The following is a 20,588-nucleotide window of genomic DNA, read 5'->3' on the forward strand; positions in this document are numbered from 1 at the left end:
GTTACTCAATGAATGTTAGCTACTGAATAAGTAATTGCTAGACCTATATCTCCAAGTCGTATATTTCTATGGAGCCAAGTGCTTCCTAGTAGGATGCAGCTGACACGGGAGAGGGGCAGGGAGGAGCCATTATCTTTGGAGACTCAATAGTTAGTCATTATTCATTAGGACCAACACAACACTGGAAATATGCAAATTATTCAATCTTTACACTTCATTTACAAATTGCCATTGGATGAACCATCCGGTACACAACACTGAAATAATTTACCTCCATAAAAATGTCTTTTCCGTTAGCTCTGGCCTTCAATGTGGGCATCTGCCTTTAGCATACATAACCTTTGACCTTATAAATTTTGCCTGAATATATAAACTAATCTCAGGGCTCATAGCTTTGGAGAAACTAGGTGGGAATATTTAATAAAAACCAGAAAAGTGTGTTAATAAGCTTCAGGAAGGGACCCAAAAGGGACTTCAAGAGAGAAAAAACTCTCCTTACTATCCATTGCTCTCTGGTTTGCAACTTGCATTTGTGATGTAACTCTATATTCTTTATAGGGTAGGTGCCTTAACTCACAGATATGAAAAACAGAAGAACCAAATAGACACATCTGATTACTTGATGCTAACGAATGTAGGTAAAGTCAGGGCACATCTTGTAGGCCAAAGAAAGTTTGTGCGCTCCAGGGCATCCATCATCAGACACCATGTGCAGCTAGTATTTTTTAGAGTCCTAGATAGCAGGGCATCATATCGATGATCTTGTACGCTAAGTACCCACGAGTGACGAGGCCATATGAGAGTTTAACTTCTCTCATGGATTAACAATGGCATTTACCCAAAAAAATAAATTTAACCTTACCACTTTCTGGATCTAGAAAAAATTCATTGTTTCCAGATCCATAGAGTGAGTATCGTATATCTCCATTGGATCCAATATCGGCATCCTTGGCACGGACTTTCAGGATGATTTTATTTGATGGAATATCTTCAGGAAATAATGCTGTGTATGCAACCTGGCAAAGGTAAAGAAAGGTAATTGAATCATTGGTATTTGTGAGGCAATTGCCACATTTTGCATTACAAACGATTTCTTTAAAAATGCATTAATACTGGGGCGCCTGGGTGGCTCAGTCGGTTAAGCATCTGACTTCGGTTCAGGTCATGATCTCGCAGTTTGTGAGTTCAAGTCCTGCATCGGGCTCTGTGCTGACAGCTCAGAGCCTGGAGCCTGCTTTGGATTCTGTGTCTCCCTCTCTCTCTGCTCCTCCCCTGTTCACACTCTGTCTCTCTCTCAAAAATAAATAAACATTTAAAAAAACTTAAAAAATGCATTAATACAATTTGGGGCCCCTGACTGGCTCAGTCAGTTAAGCATCTGACACTTGATTTTAGTTCAGGTCATGATCTAACAGTGGTGAGACTGAACCCACTGACCCATGTCAGGGTCTGTGCTGGGCATGGAGCCTGCTTAAGATTCTCTCTCTCCTTCTCCTTTTGCCCCTCCGCAGCTCTCTCTCTCTTAAAACAAAACAAAACAGGGGCGCCTGGGTGGCGCAGTCAGTTAAGCGTCCGACTTCAGCCAGGTCACGATCTCGCGGTCTGTGAGTTCGAGCCCCGCGTCGGGCTCTGGGCTGATGGCTCAGAGCCTGGAGCCTGTTTCCGATTCTGTGACTCCCTCTCTCTCTGCCCCTCCCCCGTTCATGCTCTGTCTCTCTCTGTCCCAAAAATAAAATAAACGTTGAAAAAAAAAATTAAACAAAACAAAACAAAACAAAACAAAACAAAACGAAACAAAACAAAACAAAACCTCATGATTTTCTTTTTGTGTTTTTTTTGGGTCGGGCAAAATTAGGTACCTGAAGTTGCTACCTATGCCTTTTTTTGTTTATAATGTTTCATCCTAAACTCTACCATCTACCCTCTTGCATCCAATCGGAGCTCACTAATTAAGGAGACAAGAGCAGAAAGTAGCCTGGCCTTCAGGAGAATAATGAAATGGGCTTTGATTTAATTTTTGAGAAACAGAGTAAAAAGCAGCAATATATCTGATATACCCACAGATCTTACCTGATCACACACTGGGCTATTGTCATTCACATCACTGACAGTCACTTCTACCATGGCCTGTGTGACAAAAAGCCCATCGGTAGCAGTGATATTGAGGAAGTAAATGTCTTGTTCTTCTCTATCTAAAGGTCTTTTCACATAGACCTTCCACTCACTCTGCACCAGGCCCAGAGCAAACCTTCCTCGGGGGTTCCCTCCTGTAGAGAAAAAAGTGTTTTTTGAAGATGTGCCATGAAGAGCTTTGATCTACACCTCCAGTGAGAGGCCCGTGTGGGGTCATCCAGCTGCCCCTCCAACTGTATCGTTTACAAAACTGGAAAAAAATTGACAGTTACTTCCTTTTGATGCTCCTGCAACGAAAGCAGATATTTATATGCTTGGCTTGTGGGGAATGTAAAACAGTAACTTTCCAAGAGAATAAAATGCACTTAGAGAAACTGGGGATGATCTCTTGTTTAGTCCCCCCGAAGGATAATCAAATTAAAACTGTGAACAATGAATCCTCTTCTCAGGATGATACAATTGTCTTCCCATTTGGTCTCGAGAGAGGATGTAGTACACTATAGCTCTTGTTACCAAGACAATTTCATTAGCTGTTGATTATGCAATCAAGGAGAGGCAGTCAGTTCTATTAAGGAATCTTTTAATGAAGGCTTCATCATACAGCTGCGCTCATCTTACAAGGACCGGAGTTTGGGGAAGAAAAGTTGGCGTGACAGAGGAAGACCCATTAGTATTAAGTAGCCCTAAGAGGGGTCATTTCAGGAGCAGTTCAAAGATAAGCACTGCAATTAGGTCGAATTTATCAGAGTGAAGCTGGGGATAGCGGAAGGAAAGGAGAAGAGATGAGGGGGAACAGTTTTTATGAGGCCGAAGCACCGACAGTGGCCCGGCAATATTGCTTTCCCACATCATCAAATTACACGGAGACAAAAGCATCTTGGAGGAGACAGGAAGAGGAGGAGAGAAGAAAACTGCCTTGACCTTCTAGTCCTGAAGAGGGAAACACTGTCACTTTCAAACATGGAGGAAGACTGGACCAGACAACTGGCAAGAAGCCCGGAATCCGGTTAGATCATCACCGTTTTGTTGGTTCGGGCATTCTATAAGTATCTGTTGCTCGCTCTGGGCCAGGCACTGTTCCGGACAGTGGGGCCACAGCCGCAGACAAAACTTGCAGAAACCCCTGCCCCCACAGGGGAGCTCAGGTCCCAGTGGGGAAGACCGACAGTACACCCATCTCCTTATTTAAGGAGAGCATACTGCGTACTGGCTGCTGGTCTGTTGAAAAAGTGAATCTTTAAAAGAGTGGAGGGCAAAGACTGTGGTCCTGCCAGAGGGACTGAGGGGGAAGTAGGGGAATGTTAGTGCCAGACACGCACTTTCAAGGTATGGGGAGGGGTCAGTCCGGGGGCCTCAGCGGTGGGGGACAAGCCTGGGATAAATGGACCATATTGGGAACAGAAAGCACAGAAATTGTGAGGGTCACACATTCCCCAAGGACAGTGGTTTTCTGCCGGGAGTGGCTGTGTACCACGCCCACACCAGGACATTTGTCAGTGTCGAGAGATATTTTTGAATGTCACGTTGAGGGTGGTGGTGGTGCTGCTGCAATCTCCTGGGTGCAGGCCAGAGATGCTGCCTGTCATCCTACAATGCACAGCACGGCCACCTACAGCCAAGACGAGACTTCTCCAGCCCCAAATGTCAGTCTCGTTGAGGTGGAGAAACCTGTTTCTGCTGAGGCTCAGGGTCCTCCCTGGGATATCACTTTCCTCTGCCACTGGCTACGATTCAATTATGCTTCCGTTGAATATTATTTTAGCATGCACAAATTTCACCTCTCCATTAAATGCTTTCAGTGCGGGCCCACATCTTTTGTTAAATAAAATGATTAATGGTCCTTTGTTAATCTGCGGCAGCGCAGCCAAGTTGTGTTACATCAAGAGCAAAAGTTAAACCTAATTAAAATCAGTTGGTGGTTGGCACTGCTAATCGTAACAGTAGCTTTAAGCTACTCTGTTCTCATTACTTCGGTAAAGTTGATGGGATGGTCCCTTTAAATCATCCACTGACAATCCAGAGACAAAGTATAAATAATTAAAGCTGAAAATTGAGCAATTCTTCCCAATAGAAAAGTAGCCCTCAGAATGCCTAAGAAGCTTTTTGTCTGCAACTGAATGCAAATAAACCTAAGTGATGCTTTACTCAACTTTTCTTTCCTTACCACTATCGCTCATGTCTTTTCAGCAGAAATGTACATTTTAATGAAAAAAAAAGGAAGGTATCAGATAAAGCACGAATGCATAAATAGTTTAAACAGAAAGCACCATCAAGAAAACAGTTCTATAAAGAAAAAGGAGAGGAGTGATGGAGAAGAGTGGCAATCCCAGGCATTGACACATATGCTCTCCTGTGGATCTTATTCTGCAGTGATTAATTAACTTTCCCAGTAACGTACTTAAGCAGATTCTGTGTCCTGAGGGCATTCTAATTAATTCATTTTTCACTTTGAATAATGTCGTTTTTCTAAAGGGAAGCCACCTGACTGCAAGTATTGATGGATTCTTTACAATCTTTTGGCACTTTGCTTATGTTCTGCCTTTGGATGTCACAACATCAAAATATTAGCTTTAAAACCCTTAAATAGTTTTTAGGAAGACTGTTCTTATACCACCAACCTTCCCATTTTCAGTCTAAAGCCAGTCACCTCCCCATAAAGCTACCCCTGATCAGTAACACCGACATGAAATCCTCTGCCCCTCAGAGCAATGGTGACATTTTTTGTCCACTCTGGGTGACCTCATTTGTCTACCTTGGTGTTTCCACCGACCTGCTACTTACTATTTGGAAAGACAAAACAGAGATCTGAGAAAATGGAGTTCTCTGGAGAAACACTCTTTGATTTACGGAATCACGACTTAAGATTTTTAGCAAAAGGTCAAACCGTGCCCTTTAATTTGTATAGATGGGTACGTGTACGTGCGTAGGAGTTTTCACTACTAGGAGGAACTTGTAAATGAAGCTTACTGGACCAATTTGACAATAAATCTCATATTAAAAAAAAAAATAAATAAATGAAGCTTACTGGGATTTATTTTCCTTACCAATACAAAAAGTAGGAATTTAGTTAAAATACATTTCCCGTCTCCCCAAAAAAGCTGTAATTTTCATTTTTTAACTGAGATAGTTGGCTGGACTCCTTTTTAAATGATAAAAGGGGATGCAAAGACTGGATACCAATCTGGGTAATCCGTCATAGGCCAACCAATGAACTCCAAGCTAGGGCTGAGTCAGCAACAACCAAAAACTGAAAACCGGTCTACTTGGAGATCTTTCACTCAGCCCCAGAAAGGTCTTATTACTCTCAACCCCCTTGTCATCTTCCTTCTTCTCTCCTACTCTTATCCTCTGCCTCTTCCTACCTTTCTTTAGAAAGCAGAGCACCCAGTGAAAGCCAAGGTGGCTGACTTACCTGTAATATGGTAGCTCACTTGGCGATTAATGTCGGAAGTGTCTCTGTCCCATGTGCTGAGCACGGCTACCACCTCTCCAGGAGGGTCGCTCTCCTTCACATTCCCTCGGTACACCTCGTGGGCAAAGACTGGTGCGTTGTCATTTATATCCGTCACCCTGACAGAGACCAAAGCCGTGGATGAAAGAGAGAAGGCCTCTCCCAGGTCGGAGGCCACCACAGAGAAGGTGAAGGCAGGATCTGTCTCGTGATCCAGGTCCTTCAAGGTACTGATCCAGCCTGTGTTGCTGTCAATATTGAAGGCTTCCATTACCTTTTCAGGCTGGGAATCCGAGTGCAGGGAGTAAGTGACCTGCCCATTGGCTCCCCAATCCATGTCGATGGCTCTCACCTGTGTGAGTTTGGTGCCGACAGGCATCCCTTCCATTATGATCGTCTCGTAGCTGGAAGTTTCAAAGACTGGTTTGTTGTCATTCAAATCCAGTACCTTGATATCTACATCTACAGTAAACACAATGTCTACCTTGTCCAGGGGTATGGTGGCTGCTACCTTAAAGTGGAACGCTGGGCTGACTTCATGATCAAGGCGTTTGTCAAGCTTGATTGTGCCTGTTTCCTGCTCTATGACAAAGACACCCCCTTTGTTATTTTCTGGCCGTTCCCCATTAACTGTGCTGAATCTGACACTGTGACTGGGCAAAATTCGCAGTGTGTCCACCGTGCTCCCAATGGCTGTATCTTCTGAAACAGTAAAAGAATATTGAGACTGGGTGAATGAAGGCAAGAATGTTTCAGGGGGCAGGACGTGGATATAGACAGGAATGAGGGAGTGCTTTACTGGAATGCCCCCATCTACTGCTTTGACAAAGAATGACAGCACTGTGTTTTTCAGCTGGTTAAAATTGCCCTTAGTGACCATCCAGCCATTGTCAGGATCGATTTCTAGGAGGTCAGCCACCGACACTGAGGCCTCACTATATAGAGAATAGGTAATCCGTGAATTAGCGCCGTCATCTGGATCCATGGCTTGAACCTGAGTGACCAAATGGCCCCTTCCAACGTCTGCCCTGACGCTGGCTCTGTACTCCACTGTCATGAACTGGGGAGCATTGTCATTTTCATCCACAACAATCACTCTCACAGTGCAAAAAGTCGTTCTCCCTCCACCATCAAGGGCCCTCAAAAAAATACTAATGTCTCCTTCCAGAGGGTTCTCCCGGTCAAGCCTTTCTGTTGTGATGACTTGTCCATTGCTGTCTATGAGGAATCGATCCTTAGCAAAGTCATTGATGATGGCATAAGTGATCTGTCCATATGTCCCTGGATCCCCGTCTGTAGCTCGAACATGAATTACCTTTGTCCCAGCGGCTGCGTTCTCTCTCACTTCAGCTACGTAGGTGCTTTGGGAAAAGGCAGGGCTGTACAGGTTAGCCCCAAGTACCCTGATATGCACCTGTGCAGTGCTAGTGAACAACCCATCAGACACTGACACGTTGAGACTGTACAGAGGCTCCATTCTCTGTTTCCGGTGGTTGGACAGTGTGATGACGCCACTCTTGCCATCCATCAGAAAGCTCGTCCGGTCATTCCCAGATAAGATGCTATACTCCAAGCGGTCAAAATCAGAGCTGTCTGCATCAGAGGCTTGAACACAGGTTACAAAATGGCCCCGGGGGGCTAATTCACTCACATATGATTCATAAATGAGCTGATTAAAAACGGGAGGGTTGTCATTTATGTCTGAGATATAGATATGAACCAGGACCTCACTGCTCAGTGATGGGAAGCCATTATCTGTTGCTCTGACTTTCAAAGTGCAGTGTTGCACTAACTCGTGGTCCAGCATCCGTGCTGTCAGGATTAAGCCACTTGCGCTGTCTATGTGAAAATAATCTGTGCTGTTGTAAGTGTCCTGGACAATCTGATAATGTACCAATTTATTATTTTCCGAGTCTGCATCAGTAGAGACAACTTGCAAAACAGGTGTTCCAATGAGAGATGCTTCTGATAATGTTGTGTTATATGTGGGTTGATCGAAAATAGGGGGGTTGTCATTTACATCATTAACCAGCAAGTCAACGGTGACTTCAGCCCTGGCACCAGTAAGGGCATCACTGGCTCTTACCGTCAACCTGTAAACAGATGTAATTTCATAATCCAAAGGACTAACAACTTTCAGGACCCCGGTGTCAAAGTCAATGTTAAACTGTTTGTAAAGATCCCCATCAATAATGATATATATGATGCCTTGGCCTTCTGGACTGGTGGCATTGATGCTTAGAATGGGGGTATCCATTCTGATGTCTTCGTTGATCGATGCTGTATAAAAGGGCTTATCAAACACAGGCATTGCTTTGTTGACGATTGTGATGGGAAGTTCCACAGATGTGGATAAAGAGGGTTTTCCACCATCTTTGGCGAGGATGGTGACTCCATACTCAATGTTAGACAAGTCAGAGTTGAATGCTTCTTTTAAAATAACATTCCCTGAATTAGGGTTGATCTCAAAGTGGCCATAGTCATCCTGTAGGACATAGGTCACTTCTCCATTTGCACCTTTATCTTTGTCAATGGCTGTCACCTGGTAAATCAGAGTCCCAGGCTCAGCATCAACTTGCACAGCAGCATAGTAAGGGAGGCCCACAAAGACTGGGGAATTATCATTTATGTCTTCAATGTTAACCCTCACCACCACTCTAGCCACACGCAGATGGTCTAGCTCGCGGCTGGCTTCCACCACCAGCTCATATAACTCTTGTTCTTCACGGTCAAAGGGGACTCCGGTGGTCTGAATGACCCCTGAGGTAGATTTTATCTTGAACTTATTTCCTGGGTTTAGGATGCTATATTTTAAGGGCTCATTAAGGCGATTTCCAATGGCATTGACAATAGCAACTTTGGTTATGTTAGTGTTGTTCTCTGAGATCGAGGTCGAGTAAAAGCTTTGTGTAAAGTGGAGGCCACTATCCATGGCTTCTTTAACCAAGATGGTGACCACGGCCGTACTGTAGAACTTTCCATCAGATACTTTAACTATCAACATGTAGTGATCTTTGGAGAGGTTGTTGTTTTTTATGGTGAGTACTCCACTGTTGGAGTCAATTAGAAAATGATCCAAGCTGCCTTCCATCAGGCTATATGTCAGTTCAGGGGGCACCTCGGAGTCAGGATCTGTGGCACTAACTTTCAGAACCTCTACTCCAACATAGGTGGGCAGAAGTAAGATGGTCTCAAACACAGCCTGAGTAAAAACAGGCGGGTTATCGTTCACATCTGTCACCTCTATGTTGACTTCAACAGGACTCTCTGCAGTCAGCTGGGGGCTGCCACTGTCTCTCACATGCACATGAAAATGGAAATGGGCAATAGTTTCATGGTCCAGGTTGGCAATTGTTCTGATTGCACCTGTACTGGAATCCACTGTGAAGAACTTCTTGGCCGTGGACTCCACAATTTGATATACCAGCAGAGCATTCCGGTTGCTGTCAGCATCGGTGGCTCGAATCACCAGTGGGCTGTTATCCAAGCTCCTGACGATGCTATTGACTGGGGCAGCCTCACTTAGGCTGCCTGAATATTGAGAAAAGAGAAACACTGGGGCATTATCATTTTCATCAACAATCTGAATATTGACTGTGGCATTGGAAGCCATTCCTGCCATGTTAGTGGCCTGAATGATGAGCTGATAAGAGGAAGTACGCTCGTAATCCAGTGCCTTCCGGGTGGTGATGACTCCAGAATACGGATTTATGGTAAAGATCCCATCGATGTTTCCATCTTTGACCTCATAAATGAGGGTAGACTGACTGATGGCAGAGATTAAAATGACTGACGTTCCAATATCAACATTTTCATTTACTTCTGCTTGGTAGTCTTTGTGAGTGAACTTGGGGTGAGAATTATCAGACATGGTAACGGAAATGCGCACAATTGCAGTGGCAGACATTGGTGGGGAACCCTGATCCGTGACTTTGACCGACAGTACAAACTGACCCGTTGTTGTCATGTCTGGTTCTTTGGAAACGGTGATGATGCCCAGGACTGGTTCAATCTTAAATGTGTTCCCGGTGTTCCCTGCAATATAGAAATCAATGGGGAAATGGGTTACACGTCATGTTTTGAAGATTAGTTCTTCATCTAAAGTCTACTTTACTGCAACATGGCAAGGGGAAAGCAATTATTTCTATCCATTCCATCTCATTCTGAGATAGAATGAAAGACGTTGCTTTTAGGGGAATTCAAAAGCGACTGAAATAAGTTTTTCAGTAAAATTGTAAATTTCGGGTTGGTATCTTCTTAATCTAGGTTAACAACAACAACACAATACTGTGTACAATGCCACTGTGAGAAAGGCATTTTTACCTAAACCAGTGCCATATTCTGTGTACTATGTAATGAGAAAGATAGTTGTGAGAGTTGTTTCAGAACAGTATACCACAGGCATTTGATTGCAGATTATCCCAAAGATAGGCTTTGCTACGTGGAGCTGGCATTGTTCCACCCCATCAAAACTGACTTCACTCCACAAACACTGCTTTGGTGAGGGGTGGGGGTCTTTTGTTCAGGCCTGAAGAATTCCTCCTAAGTCCCTGTTTGCTTTGTAAGTTGGGAGGACTTTTTTCTGACTACCCTTCTGTCGTTCACTCCCACACACCCCAAAAGACACACATGCACACACAGACTTAAAACTAGACATAAATTTTAAGGCAGTCCCTCCAATCTGTAACCATCCTAAGTGCTGGAGAGGCTTCCAGAGGAGTAGCAAACTGCTGATCACCTGCACCAGCATTAAAACTGAAAACCTGAGGCATCACCCATCTGAAACTGAGAAACTGGCACCCCACTTTGATGTGTCTGGAGTGGGAAGGCTGCGACCCTCGACACTCCAGAAGTTGAGAGCCCTGCCTCTGAAATATTGAGTGGTGTGAAATCTGAGGTTGCCGAGGATGAGGATAAGAGAGGAGTAAAGAATGGGGAACGCAAGACTGAAGGATGTCAAGAAGCTGGCTGAAAAGCAGTGGACAGTGTGAAGCAGAATCCTTCAGGGGCGCCTGGGTGGTTCAGTCGGTTGAATGTCCGGCTTTGGCTCAGGTCATGATCTCACGGTTCGTGAGCCTGAGCCCTGTGTTGGGTTCTCTGTTGTCGGTGCAGAGCACGCTTTGGATCCTGTCTCCCTCTCTCTCTGCCCCTCACCCGCGTGTGCTCTCTCTCTTAAAAATAAATAAACACTAAAAAAAAATAACAAAAAAAGAATCCTTCACCAAGTTGCTTTTTGTTTCTCTCATGAGGCTTTCTGATACTTCTCAAAAATGCATAGTCCTGCGTGTCTAGATTCTTTAAAAACAAAGTTAAAAATCGTGGTTATTCAGTTATACATGGACTTTTCTTTCTGTTTGAAGTACTGAAGGATGGCAGGCATAGAGACAGCTTCAATGTCATTATTATTAAGACAGACTCCTGCATTGGGAGGCACTTACATGTGTCTCCTGAAATATGCAGCAAATACAGTGGTATACATACTTCTTACTACATACTTATTCAATCAACTTCTCTGTGTCTGAGAATAAAACAGTAATGTTCATAAAAAATCTGCTTATTTTTAAAGAAGAAATTTAATAAAGAGGTAAAGGATTTGATGCCAGCCCCCCAAATGTGAGTATTGAACAATGTCATCTTTGGTGTCAGCATGATTTTTTTCCTTGTCACCTCTACATGAGCACTTTGTGAGGACGGCATGAAGTTCAAGGATCTCATGAGCAGGCTTGCAAACGTTCAGTAAATAGTGGCATTGAGCGTGAGTCCAACACTTGACTCATAGACCCTCGCAGGGAGGCGGGAATCATTTTGCTTCAGCATCTCAGAGGAGGAAGATGTAGAGGTTGTAGAGATAATGGTCACCAACACTCAGCCCCAAATGACGAATGCAACAGAACCAAATGTCTCTGTGCTCCTTGATTGTGGACTCCCTCTGTGGAGTCTCCAGCTAAGTCCTCCCTCGCTGTAGGCCCAGCACATTCCTTCATGCCCAGAAAGATATATGGCAGGGATGATGGGGAGCTAGCTTCTGGTCTCGAGTAGAACTTCACAGCCCTGCTGTCCCAGGGCTACTGACCTGCCTGTCACACCTGCCTGGATGCTGTGCTCATTGATCATGTCCAAAGTGGGCTCTCGGTCTCTTACCCTCTTTAACATACTGCCTGCCCATTTTCTTAGAATCCACTTCCTGCTTATTCTCTCCTGGTATCCTCGAATCCTTGGAAACTAACCTCTGCTTGTTTTCTTAGAATCTATAGTTAGTTTCTTGTGGACTTCTGGCAAGTGAGCAAAAGCTGAACTTATCTTACTTACATTATTTATCTGGCATATAGCACAGTCATGGCACAAAGAAGGTGTTCAATAAATATGTATTAAATGATTGGATGGACAGGTAGAGCTACAAAAGATTTTTAATTCTCTATCTGTATGCATCTTGGGATCCAATATGCCCCCATCACAACTCAATTCTTAGTCTTTGTCTCTCCTGTTTCGAAGCCCACCCATGAGCCACTGTTGCACCAAATAGAAACGTGAGCTAAATTAGAAGTTCTGCACTCAAAGTCCACCTCAGTCCTTTGGGTCAAAATAAAAGCTTCAGTAGTTGTTTTAGAAGCCAGACAGGGGATAGGAAGTTTATGGCCCACCAGTAATCAGAGTAAAATCTTGCTTATCTGAGGTCTGTAAGAGAACTTAAGGAAAATATCCTCTTCCCATAACCACTTTGTCGTTTGCTTCAAAATGTTGGAAGCATCTGGGTTTTCCCTCTTTCCTAGCATGATCTGGGAAGGGACTGGCTTGGTCGGGAGCAGTCAGGGGCTAGTGAGGTCTGTCTGTCCATGAAGGAGCCCCATCACCACTTGTGACTTAACTGCGCACACACTGAAATCCTCATCAGCTTCTTACACATACAATCGGGGGTCATTGTTTGAGATTCCATTTTTTGAGATACCAATCATTCCTATGGGTTTTTGGAAAATTCAAGTTTTCTCTATAAAAGATGTTTTAAGGAAATAACTTCTCTATTTTTAACCTACTGTTATAGGAATGATGGAATCCCTTGTCTATGCACAGCACCAGGCTGCAGCGTGTGGCTGCTGAAAGATAAGGAAAGCAGTCTTGTCAGCCGGATGGGAAATGACTCTTGGTTTAGAAATTATCTCCCTCTCTGAGACAGTATAAGTAGTAGCCTTAATGACAAATACAAAAAGCAAGTAGACGCCATAGACGACACTTAGAAAATGTTAAGTAAAAAAAAACAGAAGTAGGACTCCATACCTCAATGATCACAATGATATGAAACGATGCATATGCATGGATGAATACCGGGGAAAGGAAGCTATATATCAGATTAGGAAAAAAAAAAAGCGTAGAAAGACTCTAAAGAGTTGTTGGATCAGGCGACACTTTCTGTGACGTTATTTAAATATTTGTGTCTTTAAAAAGAAGTTGCCCTATATTATTTGTGGAACTAGAAGAACGAAGATTATATAATCAAATAATTAAACGTTCTTGGGGTAAACAACAGATGCACCATAGCATCTAAAAGAAAAGTGCTGGAAAAGTTAGCAGGAAATTCCATAAAAATCTAGAAAAACTATTGGTGAAGTTGCTTGGGGCACCTGGAGTTGTGAACCTGTGTATTTTATTTCTTCATTTTATTATTTTTTTTGTATAGAGCTTAGCTTAGACTCCTATAAAATGTGGGTGCCTGATACAGGAAACCGTTTTAGATTAGCATTGGATGCAGTGGCTTTTTTAAAAAAAAGAAGACTGTTGGCTTTTCTTTTTCTAATATTTTTTTTAGCCCCAAACTGTCGTCCTAGCATTCATATTTTAATTCAACCACTCACAAAAATGCTCCACATTTAAATCACGGGAAAGAAGCTTTTCCAGCGCTGGCATAAAAAGAGACAGCATTTGGCTTTTATGCACGACAGACATAATGTTGTAGAACATTTTGGAAATATGTGGCTTGAATATTCAAAGAACGACAGAAGAGGGGAAAGGAAAATAGAACAGGTAAGAGATATTTGTAATTTTTAGGCTCATAGTCCTATCCCTTGCTTGGATTCTCCTCTCCTCTGTCAGAAGTGTTTTCTTCCTTTCTCTATCTTCAAACCATCAGTGAACTATGGTCTTGCCTTATAGATGGTCAGATTGATTTTAAAAATCTCAAATTTAAGGGGCGCCTAGGTAGCTGAGCCGGTTAAGCATCCAACTCTTGATTTCCGCTCAGGTCATGATTTCACAGTTCGTGAGATCAAGCCCCGTGTTGGGCTCTGCATTGACAGAGCGAAGCCTGCTTGGGATTCTCACTCTCTCTGCACCCCTGCTCCCCCGCATGCGCGCTCTCTCTCTCTCTCTCTCAAAATAAATAAATAAATAAACTTTAAAAAACGTTAAAAATCTCCAATTTCACAAAATTTGAGACTGTATTTATTTATCTGTCCAGTTAAGTAGACATTTCAATGCCTACGATCTACTGCGCTACTCTGATTCCCCTCGGGTGAAGTTAATTTTTGCAAACAGTGGGGGTGTAGGTATTTTGGAAGCCCACCGCTTGCCCAATGACAAGTAAACAAAGACTTGTGGGATCCAATTCATAGGACAGCCTGGCAGCCCTCAAAAGGTGGAAGGCTTTGGTTATTTTAGTCCAAGGCCATGGCTTGTCGACCCATCAGTGAAAGTCACTGAGTTCACCACCCATTTCTTCTCTCCCTTTCATTCCAGAAAAATCCGAGAATAACACAATAAGAGGGAACTCTCTCCTCACTGTCAGTGATGGAAAACATATTACAGGAACGCCAAGAACTCTATACAGCATCATCACGCAAATCAGGCAGTTGCTTGGCCAAGAAATTCTTTGGGAGACATTCCAGTGGAAACGATGTGAATTTCACATGGTGATCAACACTACGGAGGGGCAAAGGCCATGCATTATGTTACAATCTGTGCAACAGCTCTCACCTGCTTCTATGGTATATATGAGTTCTGCATTTTCCCCTTTGTCTTTGTCCAGAGCCGTCACCTGCAGAACAGCTGATCCCAGAGCAGCCGATTCAAACACAGATGCTTCATACAGTGGGTTGGTAAAATAAGGACTGTGATCATTAGCATCTTCCACATTCACAATGACTCGGGCCAAGTTTCTTCGATAAGGAAACTCCTGATCTCTGACCTTCAGGCAAAATACAAGAAGCAGCAGGACTAAAATCTTAAATTGCAAGGAAGTCACATGGCTACATCTGTGGTAAATACCAAAGGAGGTAACTCACACCAAGTGCTTGATGCAATCCCGGGCACACAGTAGGTGCTCAGTAAATGACGGTATATCAAGTGAGGACACTAACCGTGAACAAATTGAGAGTAAGGGCCCCATCCATTTTATCGCTCAGCATTCTGACTGACCTACGGTCCATCCTCAGTCTGTGTGTGTGTGGAGCTGATGCCTGGGCATCACCGACACAGCATTTTTCTCTGCACCACCTCCCACCGCCACTACCCCCTTATTTGTGTATATATAGCTGCTAATGGAATGGCAGACGGGGGCTCTTCTGAGAGGGAAACAAAAAAGTTTAATGAAAGAATTAACAAATGCAAAGCAGGCACTGGCATTTATTCATTCATTCAACAAACATTTATTGTCACCTATTATCTGTCAAGTCCTGGCTTCACTCTCTCCTGACTTCAGCAGTGATTCAGATTTGGTCCTTGCCCTCAAGAAGCTAACAGGATCATAGAAATCAGTAAGCAGGTGTAAGGCCTGGTGGTAAGTGCCAGAATGGGAGTGAGGAGTAAGAAGAAGTTAAGGTGGCATTCAGCTTCTTGGAAGAGGTTAACAAAAGCAAGTACAAGTGGTAAAAGGGGGGCGTGGGCCACCACGTATTTCAGGCAAGAGCCAACCAATGCCAAGGCCCAAGACCGAGGGGGAGCCCTGATTCCCAGGAAGATGAACCAAATCTTCCTAAAATGTGAGACCCCCCCCCTTGTGACTTCACCAAGGAAACTTGCCTGACCGCTTGAAAGTTTCCCCTGCTTTGCATATGCCAGGAGCTTGCAAATAATCAATTCTTTAGCCCTAACCACATGATTTTGCTATAATTTGCTGTAGCACTAATCAAATGTGTGCCTTCCATTTGTTCAATTATAGACTCCATAACTTCAGAGGGATGTGAAGAAATTAGAAAATAGACCGAGGAGAGCCATCAAAGGGAAAGGGCTTTTCAGAAATAGTACCTAGAAGGAACGAGCAAAATGACTTAAAATGGCTTTGCTGGGAGAAAGGCAGCACAAAGGACATGTTTGCTCTAAATAATCAATTACAGAAATGATAAATGATACAGGGTGACCAAACTGAATTTTGAGTTTGTTAAGGAAAGAATGAACAGAAATGACTTGACTAGTGAGAATGGAGTTAGTCGTTGGCGTGAGGTTTCTGCCCCTGAGTAAAACACGTGCAGAAGCACCCCAGTGAATGTGCTCAATTTTCCTGCCTGTAGACCGGCCCCCTACACCCAAGGACAGAGCTGAGCTCTGTATATGAAGATTATTGGAATCTAGGTCTATTCCAGTGGAACATCCAGTGGAATGTCTCTCTTGTATCCTCAGTGCCTAGAGCAGGGCTTGGTACACAGTAGGTGCTGGAGAAATATCTGTTGAATGAATGAGGGTGGATCTGATGGTCTCTATGAGTCCCTCTTCTTCCGCCCCTGGTGTCACAGCTGGAAACCACAGCCAAGGACATGGCATTCCAGCTTCCTCTTGCCCAAGAGGGTTTCCAGACTTGGGAAGGAAGAGTAGCACTCAGTGGAACATCACCTTCAGCTGCTAGGACACTGGTAGCGTCTTAGGGTGTTTGAAAGCCAGTCAGTACACAAAATTTAGTCTGTGTCTTCCTACTGGTCTTAAGGAACTCAGGGGGTCTGTTAGGCAGTAGCTGTGCAATGCAATGGCCCACAGGGCACTTGGTGGTCAGAGGGACAGATTTTAGGCCATAAGCTAATCAAGGACGTTTCTCTTCATCTCTACTTCCCACTTAGTGAACTGGAGCAACTCCACTTTAAAATTAAAGCAACTTCCATCCACATAATTCGGAGGCCCCATGAACCCCACCTCAGACCTAACTAACACTCTCTGCAGGCTTCGGAGTGTTTTGAGATCTCTCTTGGGTGCCAGTATTCACTGGTCCAATGCCTGTGCAGTAGGTAATGACTCAGTTCCCTACATGCCTCCCAGGACTGAGCACTGCATACGGTGAGTAAATGATCACTCTTGTGATTAACTTCTCAAGGAACTTCTGTTAAACTTTTCCACAAAAATCTTCTGGATGCGAACCAACATCATAGCCTGGGAGATTTACAGAAACACGGCCTGTTCCTTCCTTCCCAAGTCAGCCTGTCAGCAGCATTTCCTGGGAAGCCACTGTCTGAAGAACTCATCTAATATTTCAGTTTGGCAAAAGTATCGAGTCACTCTGTAACAATAGCCAATTCCTCACTGAAAAAAAAAAAAAAAAAAAAAAGCAAAAAAGGAACACAGCCCTGCTGTGAAAAGACCAAATGTACTACTACTTACAAAACGTAAGGGCCCTGTACTCCTGAAGACCAAGGAATGTGTCTTGAACAGTCAACGACTGTTGATTAGGAGAGCAAATCAGCAGTTTGGTCCTACCATTATGTTGAGGATGTGCTTGTCCTGGGCCTCATGGTCCAGCCTCTCGGCCGTGTAGAGCACACCGGTGCTGGGGTCAATCCGGAATTTTCTCATACTGACAGAGTCGATGCTGCTGTGGACAGTGTAGCTCAGCTTGTGTTTCTCGTCTCTATCGGTGGCTTCAATCTGCAGTATCTCTGTATCTGGAAGCACGTCCTCAGAAATTGTCACATCGTAATTCGGCTGAGAGAATTCTGGGCCATTATCATTATTATCCAGCACTTTGATAAATACCTATAGTTAAAAGAAGACAGGAGTGATGACTAATGCCAATTCACTCATTGCTAATAAAGAGGCCCCCTCCCACCCCCCTCCCTCCGTGTCCTTGGAGCCCAGCTTCTAGCAGCTCTCTCAATATGTAGGAAGATCTCATATGAAAACACTCTGTAATTAGAGGTTGACAATAAACCAGTGGTTCACATTAGCAGGAACATAAACTATGAGCTAATCAATATTCTCACTATTAATTGAACAGCTGAGACAGCCCCCTGGGGGTGATAATTCCACAGGCCTATTTGAGGCACAATGTAAGAGATCACAAGGTGACCTTAGTTTGTTAAGTTCCTGTTGTCTTAAGTTCTGTTATGAGCTCCTCCGGGTGGAGGTGCAGTGGAAGCAGTGACAGGATGGGAAGAGTAACAAAGAGGCAGAAGAAGGGGAGGTATGGACACAGATGCGGCATCCTCAGAGCAGTCAGAACTCCTCAGCTGCAGGGGCCCCACACAGTGGCTCTCCTTCAGATGGGAGGGGTCTCGCGAAGAACACGGCACGGATGGCAGCTGAAACAGGAAGTCCCCAGGTTGTTTTCTTTTGTCAGGCATTTCATTATAAAACATTTCACGCAGACATAAGTAAGAAACAGCAATAAAAGAGCTAGGTCATAGATTAATGAACCCTCACATATTTATAGCTCGGCTTTGACCCTGATCAATTTATGGCTCATCTTGTTTCCTATATATAGTGGTTCACCTCCATCTGCTCCCCATATTAGTGGGAAGCAAATCCCATAATTTCAGTACGTAACTCCAAAAGACAGGGATCCTTAAAATAAACACACACACTACCATCATTGCCCTTAAACAGAGAAAACAAGGATTCCTTAATATTAAATATTCAGGGTGTTTATGCTTCTATAATTTTTTACTGTGTCATGTATGTTTACAAACGTATTTTAAAACATCAGACTATTCAAATACGGTCCAAACATTGCCGTTGGTTGGTATGCCCTTTAATTATCTTTTTTCTTTAAGTTTATTTATTTATTTATTTAGAGAGAGAGCATACACGGGGGAGGGGCAGAGAGAGAGGGAGACCGAGAATCCCAAGTAGGCTGCGCACTGTCAGCGTAGAGCCCTATGCGGGGCTTGATCCCACAAACCATGAGATCATGACCTGAGCTGAGATCAAGAATTGATCCACTTAACTGCAGGTGCCCTTAATTATCTTTTAATGTAAAGATTCTCCTTCTGTCTCCTTTTATTTCCTTGCAATTTTTATATTATATTGTTTTATATTATGTCATTGCTCGTGGTGGTAAATAAACTCCACCATTTTCTCTTTAATTCCCACAGGTTGAATTTTGCTCATTGCTTCCCCTTGGTTTTGTTCTCCATGTGCCTCTGTTCCCTGTATTTCTTATAAACTGATAGTTTGATCTAGGAGATTTGGTAAGATTCATGCTCAATTTCCTTTTCCTTCTTTTTTTTTTTTTTTTTTTTTTACATCTGGATATAATTGTAGTTCTGTCTGCAATACCTAGTTCTCACTCTTGTTAAGTGGTATTGGCAACCCCTGATGATCATTACATAGATGACATTTATTCATTAAAAATACAAAATGGTAAGGTTTTAATTCTATGGTTTAATCCTCATTTATTAGCTAGAATAGTTCTAAAAAGAAACTTCTCTCCGAATATTTCGTGACTCTGAAGGACAATTCAGATAGTGAAGTCATAATGAATACTTAATTCTTTCCCTTTATTTATCATCTCAAAATGATAGTTTGTTCTTCAGCTCTTCCCAAAGTGACCAACGAAGCATTTTTTCTCGAGTGTCAGTACGAGCTCATGAATTTAATCACAGCTGATGTTTCTGTCCATTGCAGTTATTATACTTATTGATGCACAAATGGCCCTTCCTTGGCCAATGGGAGCCTCTTCAAGTTGGCTCATGAGACCTTTTGACACAATCCTAGTAGTCATTGATAGCTTCTTTGCTTTCTAATAATTGCTGCTGGTGATTTTTTTCCAGGGTCACCTTGTACATTTTCTGACCCAGTCTTGTAATATCTATTTCTCCAAAAAACAATGATATCTTTTTAGTTAGAAGTGGTGCTAGGAATGATCATTGCTGTTGGATTTATTATTGTGTTTAGTTTGCTTCAATGGACAGAGTCAGCGAGAGTTTTTTGCTGTTGATAATTATTTCATGAGTTCATACTGACACATCCAATTCAAAATTAGGGCATCAAGGTTTTTTACTTACTCTCATTCTTTTTATATCTGTATCCCAGGCTAAGACCCTATGTTGAAATTTCTCATGCTCAAAGACATCATCACAATTACTCAGTTTTATATGAAATACATGCACACAAGTCTCAGAATAACAATAACAACTTTGGTGCTGTAATTCTATTACAACTATGATCATTCAAAAACAACTTAATATTATTTTTAGTTCCTTTGATTTTGAGATTTATCCCACTAGGATAAATTAGGATATACAGTCAAATTAGTATGTTCAAAGCACAGAAGAGCTCTTCTCTGTGTAGATATGCCAGCAACACAATTTAAGTTTACTGGCTTTCATTTACTTTAAAATTTTAAACTTGTCTTAACATTTAATTTTGTTTTTATATTACATGTAAAAGTACCACTGTCAAATTTACAAAAAAGGTATAGTCAAAGTAGTATAGCTTCTCTTTCCCCTTCACCCTATTCCCTTCTTCTCCTACAGGTAATGCTTTTTAAAGATTAATGTTACATTTTACCCATCTCTTTTGTTACATAAACATTATTGTATACAGTCCCCCCTCCCCCACCTCATGCTCTTTAACTTAACATCATATCAATGATTCTCAACTGGGGATAACTTTGTCCCTAAGGGGATATTTGGCAATATCTGGAGGTATTTTTCATTGTTACAACTGGGTGTTGGGGTGTTCCTGGAATCTAGTGGGTAGGGGGGCAGGGATGATGCTAAACACCCTACAATGCACAGGACTGTCCCCTGCAACAAAGAACTATCTGAACCAAAATGTCAACAGTGTTGCTGTTGAGAAACTCTGAATCATCATA

At 42.9% G+C, this 20,588-nt stretch overlaps 1 protein-coding gene across 3 annotated transcripts in view; it reads right to left on the minus strand.

The window, feature by feature from the left end:
• FAT3 (FAT atypical cadherin 3) overlaps positions 1–20,588 on the minus strand; it is a 523,627-nt gene that overhangs the window by 88,118 nt on the left and 414,921 nt on the right. For all 3 annotated transcript variants that reach the window (XM_047823754.1, XM_047823753.1, XM_047823752.1), the window contains 5 exons: positions 17,252–17,527; positions 14,549–14,759; positions 5,546–9,619; positions 2,071–2,267; positions 863–1,016 (listed from right to left, as the gene is read on the minus strand). In XM_047823754.1, the coding sequence (XP_047679710.1) occupies positions 863–1,016; positions 2,071–2,267; positions 5,546–9,619; positions 14,549–14,759; positions 17,252–17,527 (4,912 nt within the window). The remainder of the gene's footprint in view (positions 1–862; positions 1,017–2,070; positions 2,268–5,545; positions 9,620–14,548; positions 14,760–17,251; positions 17,528–20,588) is intronic.

This window comes from Prionailurus viverrinus, chromosome D1 (assembly GCF_022837055.1).
Source record: "Prionailurus viverrinus isolate Anna chromosome D1, UM_Priviv_1.0, whole genome shotgun sequence".
Lineage (NCBI taxonomy): Eukaryota > Metazoa > Chordata > Mammalia > Carnivora > Felidae > Prionailurus > Prionailurus viverrinus.